Below are 8,169 nucleotides of genomic sequence, written 5' to 3'. Positions count from 1 at the left end.
CTTGTTTTCAAATGACTGAAGATTTTGACAGATTTTTCTATGCCTTGGGTCAAAAGAAAGGAATTTAAAACAACTGAGCCAGACAGAAGATGATGACAGGTGGGTGTCCTGCCGTCCCTAACATAAATCCTGGCTACGTCCATGTTTGCTATGAGTTCGCTGGGCGGCCTCAAACAATCCAGTTTCTCTCCACCTCAGCTCCAAGTGGGGATAATAATACTGACCTTATAATAGGTTGTTGAAAAGATAGCAATTCAATTACATCGATGTGAATACTCTAAAACAGGCACAGGCAAACTCGGCCCTCCAGATGTTTTGGGACTACAACTCCCATCATCCCTGATCACTGGTCCTGTTAGCTAGGGATGATAGGAGTTGTAGTCCCAAAACATCTGGAGGGCCAAGTTTGCCTATGCCTGCTCTAAAACAGGGCCCTCCAGTTGTTGCTGGGCTAGAACTTCCTTCATCCCTGACCAGGCTGGCTTCTATGATCCAAAGACATATTGAGTTGGAATCCAATAAGTTCTGGAAACAGGATTGGTATGTCCCATTTTGCTGCTTGAGGTGAAATGGGAAGTGACACCCTGCCCTGCCACTGCCTCCTCTGTACCACGCCACCTGCTCTGCCACCCATGTGGGTGCTGCCTCAGATTTCTGCCACGCAAGGTGGCTGCTTCATTCCGCCTCATGGGTGGGCCAGGCCTATCTGGAGGGCAGCATGCTTTCAACCCAAGCCATACATGTTAGGCTGTAAGGTTGCCTAGGATTGCAGCCTTATTTATATGGCAACAGTCAAAGCTGTGATTGGCTTGCAGCATAAGGCTGGCTCCTTACCCTGCAGGAGCACCCACAGGGGCCAAGAAACTATAAAAACAAGTGATGCCTCTATGTTTTAGAAGCTCTGTTAACTGATGGTCTGATCTTATTGTTTACACCAAAGGAAATGTGTTCAGTAGGTCTTGCTCCCAAGTTTGCATTCATAAAATAGCAGTACTGATCAGAAACAGAGTTCACCAGTTCTCAACAGCGGAACTTTGCAATATGTACACTCAGCCTAACATATGTGAAGTTATGACGGAGAGGCTTTGAGCATGCTCTGCTGGTTGTTCCATGCATGGACATGGCTCCCTTTGCAGCGGGGCACAGCAGGGCTTTATCTGTTATGCACCCCATTGAAGAAATAGCTAGCTATTTTGTTAGCTGTGGAATTTGTGATGTGATCCATGAGAGGCAGTCAAGTACAACATTCCTTGTAATGCTAGAGAAGACATGCGAGGGAATGTTTGGTCCAGCCAGCTGAAACTTCCTGTTCCTCCAGGCTGCAGCTTACTTCCTTTTGCATGTGATAGAAGGTGGGCATGACCTAACCTGCCCAGGTAACAGAAGGACGAGTCACGCAGCACACCTCCCTCTTTTTGACTTCCTTCTTTGTTTGACCAACTTCTAGCTAGGACTGCTCTGCTAGCTCTCAGCTAGCAGAAGTACTGGGATTATTTCCCCATATTCCCCTTAGTTACATATTTGTAACTACCAGTAAGTCTGCCTCCCAATCCAACTGTGAATGATGTGAGTAAACTTCTTTTATTGACTTTAAATAAGGTTGTCATGTCTTTATTCTTTTAAGAGGGATTAAAGGAAATTTACCAGGAACGTACAATTCAATCTGAGACAGATGAATTGTATAATAGTGAGAGGCTCACACGAGCCTGCAACCAGCTATCTGCTGTGCATATATAAAGGGGAATGTAACTCTGCTACATAAAGGAACTTGCTAGCGCAAGTTAGAAAGAATATTAATAAACAATATAACCCTGAACATTCCCACATAATTATGTACTGCTAAAATTGTTGGACCAATTATTTATGCTTATTTATGATTTTAAGATTTTTGTTGATATTGGATATCAACCTGGGAACCTTTGTTGAGATGCAGTTTAATAATATTTTCTTTCTTTTTTAAAAAATCTTTATTGAAAGTTCAAAATGTACATAATTACATGTGCACTAAACATTGTGAGACGTAAATAAAAGAAAAAGAAAAAGAGAACAGAACCCATGTAGAAGGGAAAATAAAGGGGGGAGGGGAAAAACCCAAAATGTATACTTTACAAGGTTGTTATTGTAATTCACCAGATCTTAACCCAGTGCTTTTTTTCTGGGGGATGCAGGGGGACGCATACCCCTAAACATTTTGTGAATCTAAGTTTGGTCTTATTGAAGGGCAGTATTATTGAGAGTACCCCTAGACATTTTTTTTAAAAAAGAAAAAAAGCACTGTCTTAACCTATCACAATATTTGTAAGAATGGAATCAAAATACCATTGAATTTGTCCATGGCAAGTCTGTGTTTATTTTTCCAATTCATCAGTATCAGTCTTTTTGCTGTAGTCTGGGCACAGAGAGTCCACTTGTATTGCCTTTTTGTAAGGTTCCATGTGCTGGGTATATAATTCAAGAGGATATTTTGCTCTGTAAATGTAAGGTTGTTCCATACAGTTCTGGGTGATATCCAACTGTCATACTGAAGAGTATGATAAACAGTGGATATACAACTAATACAAAAACAACTACTTGGAATACATTACTCTTACTACTGATGCAGACATCCCTCCCCAGGGAAGGCCTTCTATGCAGGGTCCAATACATGGTTTATAAACAGGTGTGAATGGCAGCTCTTCTTTTTCTGAAACTACTGATTTTAAATACAAAAGACTGACTCCCTGAACATTCCCACACTTCTTGCATAGACACTTGGATTCAAACACCCTCCAAAGTAGAAGTTAGATATCATCAGAATTATGCTTTGAAAAGCCAGTTTGTTACTGCTTAGAAACAAATCAGGATGATCATCTGAACCTTTGGGTGGGAGGGGAGTAATTTTCTGCTGCAGCATGAAAATACCCCTGCCTGCCCCCCCCCCAGCAAAAAAATAAAAATTAATTTTTTAAAAAAAAACCGGGGGAGAAGGGAAAAATTCACATATGTAAGCCCACTTCCTTTCTTTTCTACTATGCCAACTGAAAGCAGTCATTAAAGCAACAAGGCTGTTATTATTATCAAGGGAAACAAGGAATCCCATTAACATCGTGAGGCCTCAGATTCACTTGCAAAGACCCACAGAGCACTTACCGGCTGGCCGAGGACCATTAATAGATGCTCCTTACAGTAGCACGCATTGTTGACACCATCCTGGTCTGTTTTGCCTTCCGGATGCTTTTTAGCCTAGCTCAAAGAGTCATTCGAAAGCGCACGCGGGGGCGGGGAGAAAGAGAGAGAGAGAGAGAGAGAGAGAGAGAGAGAGAGAGAGATGGTGATGATGATGATGTGCTTCAGTTCTCAAAGCAAAGACAGAACGAAAAGGTTGCAGCGAACTACTCTCACTCCAATAACTTAGTTTCACTGGAAACCACAGTGCTTCCGTTCACATCAAGACAGGGAGGACCGAGGACTTTAGACTGAGTGGAGAACTTCTCCCACCCAACTCCCCTTTGAACTACAGTGGCTGCTGCGTGGAAGCACCTGCTATATTTGTTCCGGAATAACCTCGTCTTAATGTCCAGCCTGGCAGGACGAGAGCTTAGTTACACGTCTTTGGCAGGGCAGGATGAAAGGCGGCAGCGCGCCAAGGTTTGGAGCTCCCCGCCCCAAACTGGACTGAGAGACCGATTGCTGGAGAATTGGCTCAGCGTAGTAGCCCTGTTCAGGCTCTGCGAGGAAAGCAGTTCCAAGAAGTTCAGGTTAACTCCCAAGTAGGTGCGCGTAAAGAAGTCTTTAGCCTCGTCAGCCTGGAGGTGGAGGAACCCCGAGCTGAGGTTATTTGTTATCCGCTCTTTGGGAAGCGAAGCCAGAGGTGGCGCCGAACAAACTATTCAGCCTTTCGCTCATCGGTTAGCATCGAGGACTCCCTAAGAGAGAACAGTGTCAAAAAATGTGTGCGTGTGTGTAGCTGGGGCAGCGTGCCAACTTGAATAAATATTGCGGGGGTGGGGCCGGTAAGCCCCGCCCTGCATAATCACGGAGTTCATCATGGGCGCACGCACACGATTTGAATGGCAATGCCCACCAACTTTGGGGGCCCGGTGGTCCCCCCAACTATTTTATGGGGGACACACGCACAAAGGAACCCCAGCCCCTAAGAGTTGGCTCCTATGGGGTGGGGAAGATCAATGATTGCTATAGCAGTTCTTTGAGCCCTGACCCTATTAGGTGCGCCTAAATTCATCAGTGAGTCCCACTTTTAAAACCCCACTTTTAAAATTAATATTTTATTTCATAACCATTCCTGTTAGATGTTGAGACACAGCGATTTGGCCAAGGCAAGCGGATAAAGAGAGGATTCTGTCTGGCAATCCCGTCCTATCCCTGTAAGCAAGTTCTGTAGAGTTCACTGACACATCTACTTTCACGTCAAGGAGGAAAAGAGTACAACCAGAAAGCGAAGGGACCTCTCTCTCCCCGCGCCTAAACTTAACACCAGACTGGTTCTCACTTATTTTCCAGCCTAGAGTAACCTCTGGCTTGGAGCCTAAACACGGGTACTCTTCCATTCATTCTTGGGTTGGGGTGGGCGAGATGCTTAATGGAAGCGGACTAGTTAGTTACCCTTCCTCCCAGCTGCTTCCCAGCCCCCTCCTTGCCCTCCGCGCGCGCCTTATCCATTGTCCCCGGCTTATCCCTGGCTGATTAGGCTCGCCCGATGGACTCGTGTGGTGATCCCGTTTGCACAAAGTCAAACTTTGGTCAGAGTCCCCTCTCCGTAAAAGCAACCTCATTCCAGCGCTAATGAGAGAAACGGCGTCTCTCTTTCAGGGTCTCTTACCACACTTGCCGGGGTCTCTCTCTCTCTCTCTCTCTCTCTCCCTAACCCTCCTCGGAGGCTTAGGCATGACTAGGCACCTCCCTGTGCCCCCGCCCATCGCTGCTGCTGCTTCCTGCATCATCTTCTCCGTTGGCAAAGTTGTGCCTGGTGATGCCGGGACGGGCCGGCTGCATCCCAGGTCGCGAGCCTTACTCGCGGCTCCCATTGGCCAGCCGGCGAGCACGTGCCAGCTCCCCTGGCTCTATATTAGGGCACTTATTTACCCTCCCAGCTGGCTTTACCATGGTTGAGGGAGGAGGAGGTCCAGAGAGCGCAGCGGGCGCCGTGGCCACCTCGTAGCCCTGCTGCCCCTTCTCAGGCGCGCTCTCATCTTGCTCAGGGACCGCCATGAACTCCTTCCTGGAGTATCTCACGCGGGGCGGAGATGGCTTGAGCTTGGCGACCAAATTCGGGGGCTCCGAACCCGGTGGCGTGGCTCTGCGGCCGCCCTGTCCCCTATCCTCAGGCGGGGAAGGCGCCTACCCCACGCCGGCGGCAGGAAGCTTGCCGGACTTCTCCCCGCGCTCGGCGCAACCGCAGCAACAGCTGGCGCCTTGCGCCTTGGCGCGCAGCGCTTTCGCGGCAGCAGAGTACAGCTTGCTCCGGCCCGAGGCGCCTTACGCGGCCCCCGGCGGCCCAGACGAGGCCGGCGCTCCCCTCCACTACGCCACCACGTCTATCTTTACGGGTGGCGGCGGCGGCGCTTACCTCCAAGTGGACTACGGCGCGCTCAGCGACACCTTCCAGCCTTGCGCCAAGGATGCGCCGCCCCCGCCACCCCCTTCCTCGGACTTCTGCGTTAAGGCCGGCTCCCGGATCGCGCTCAGCACGTTCGAGTGGATGAAAGTCAAGAGTGCGCCCCCGAAAAGTAAGTGTCGTTCCTTGGGCGCGCCAAGTGAGCTCTGGGCTGTCCAATGCTCGGGTCCTAGCGTAGGAGGCAACTCTTAAGAGTCCCTTCGCCCCCCCCCCCAAAATTAATGGACATTGCTATTTAAATAGTGTACGCGTGCCACGTTTTGTGATCTATTATGCGGGCAGGGCTTACCTGGGCCCCCAATATTTTTTCAAGTTGTCACCCTTGGATCCTGGGTTCTGAGTCTGAAACCGACATGTCCCACCTCGTGCCCCTCCCTCCTGGTTCTGCGCTGGTTAACTCGGAAGTGAGGCCCCTGAACTTCGTGGGGCTTACTCCCAAGTACCTGTGCAATCTTCAATTCTGGAAACAAGTTCTGCTGATGTTGACGGTACTTTTCTTCCATTAAAAGGAAAGGGGTTTTAAGATCTGGCGGGAAATGAAAGGAAACTTGTTCAAGCCCTTGTAAAGCGTGGGCCTGGGGCTTTCTTTTTTCGCGATGTAAAAGAGCCTTTCCTGAACTTGGATCGCTTTCATCTACCTGCGTCTAAGGCTGTGACCCTTTGGAAGAGCAGCTGGTTGAAAGCCAGGAAACGCGTTTGGAGTGGGGGTTCTTATTGCTTAACATAATTCATATTCAACCGACGTAGCGCACGGTGCATATCCCCACTTTGTCAAGCCACATTGACTTTGAAGTTAAAACAAGCACACGTGGCGGTTCTTCCGCATAAACTAATCCGGGTTTCATAGAATTGTAGAGCTGGAAGGGACCCTGAGGATCATCTAGCCCAACCCCCTGCAATGCAGGAATATGCAGCTGTCCCATACGGAGATCGAACCTGCAGACTTTGGCGTTATCAGCAACACGCTCTAACCAACAGACCACGGTGCGTTCAGAAGCTGTGGGTTAGAAGAAGCGCCAGGTCCCATGACTTGGGCATTAATTCCCTAACAGTTCAACTCTCTTCTTACTCCATGCAGGCAAGCTCTCCACCTATGGATCTCCCAGCCCTCCCAGTGCTGTCCGGACCAATTTCAGCACCAAGCAACTCACGGAGCTGGAGAAAGAGTTCCACTTCAACAAGTACCTCACCCGGGCCCGACGCGTGGAGATCGCCAAATCCCTGGGCCTCAATGACACTCAGGTGAATCTGGTTCCAGAATCGGAGGATGAAACAGAAGAAAAGGGAGCGGGAAGGGATGGTCGTCCCTTGCGCTGCGGTACCTTTTCACAGCCTCTCCTCGGAGTCGAGCCCGACACAGCCAGCGATGCGTTCGGCTCCCTCTTCTCCAGCCAAGGGCTCGCCCTGACGGCTGTGGAAACACAGAGAGGCGTCAGGAACAGCAGGAGGCTGAAAAGACTCAAGAGAATTAAACAACAACAAAAACTCCAGATAAATAGGAAAGGTCTAAATGGTGTTAAATCGTGCACATTCTAAGACGATGGGATTGCTTTGTTTTATTTAGAAAGACAACCATTGCACTGATGTTGTTGCACTCCCCTTGGGGAAAAGGCTGGCTTTATCACGTGTAGGATGAAGGGTATTTGCTGCTTTTACGCAGAACTCGCTCAAGGCACAAATGGCACCGTTTGACTTGTTTACATTTTATTTATTTGCATTTCAGGGAAAGCTGCTCTTAGGCCGCTGTGTGCTGCTAAACTTTGTGATTGGCCTTGCTGAGTTTATTTGGCCTTAGGCTTGCTTACTCACGAGGAAGTCTCGTGGGAAAGGGGCAGAAGATCTTAAGCTTGCTCAGCTGGACCTCAGATTGTTTTGAATCTTTGTGTTTTCCTTTTTGTGTGTGCCTGCTTGTATGTGCTTTGGAAAGAGAACCCAAGGGTGTGTGTGTGTGTGTGTGTGTGTGTGTGTATTGTACAAAAAAACCAAAGATAGAGAGCCATGTGTTTCATAAAAAGGGCTGCTCTCTTGCCTTTGAAAAACTTTCCTTTTCAAACATTAGGCCTTGGTTCGAAATGTCTTTTGAAATACTCCAGGGCTTCCCAGTGTTGCTGCTTCGAGGTGCCTGCATGTAAACGCAATCATTAGCTAGAAAGCAGTGGTGGGTGACTTGAATTCCTTTTGGTTGGGGGGGGGGGTCGGCTCTGGTTCTAAACAATCTGTGCTATCTGGAAACATCCAGTGCAACCTAGTGAGGCTTTCAATAAGCACTTTGGCTTAAGATGTGGTTTCCAGTGTAATTAATGTCGTGCCAGTTTTTTTTAAAATTTTATTTAAATACTGGTTTTAATTTTTCATTAATAAATGCAGTTTCTTGAAAGTGTTATGTAGCAAAGCAAAGAGATTGAGATGGATGGACTTCCTTTCCATTGATTGCCACTCTTTGCTTTTGCTTTTGTGTTGGCTCAGCAAAAGGCTTCTCTTAATTAAGTTTTCAGCTGGTTTCTCAAAACAAAGAACTTCTCTTTATGGTTCCTCAAATAGCCCGCGAGGTTCTT

General features: G+C 48.0%; 1 protein-coding gene across 1 annotated transcript; it reads left to right on the top strand.

Annotated features, from left to right (window-relative positions):
- The first annotated feature begins 5,198 nt into the window (after window positions 1–5,198).
- HOXD1 (homeobox D1) lies at window positions 5,199–7,462 on the top strand. Its single transcript, XM_033150010.1, is given in 4 exon segments — window positions 5,199–5,726; window positions 5,897–6,053; window positions 6,667–6,858; window positions 6,860–7,462. Coding segments are annotated over 4 exon segments (1,032 nt in total). The 5' UTR covers window positions 5,199–5,206; the 3' UTR covers window positions 7,023–7,462.
- Window positions 7,463–8,169: the final 707 nt, after the last annotated feature.

Source organism: Lacerta agilis, chromosome 1 (genome assembly GCF_009819535.1).
Source record: "Lacerta agilis isolate rLacAgi1 chromosome 1, rLacAgi1.pri, whole genome shotgun sequence".
In the NCBI taxonomy this organism is placed as follows: Eukaryota; Metazoa; Chordata; class Lepidosauria; order Squamata; family Lacertidae; genus Lacerta; species Lacerta agilis.
Note: the sequence above shows the minus strand (reverse complement) of the source record. Positions and strands in the feature narration are given on the sequence as shown.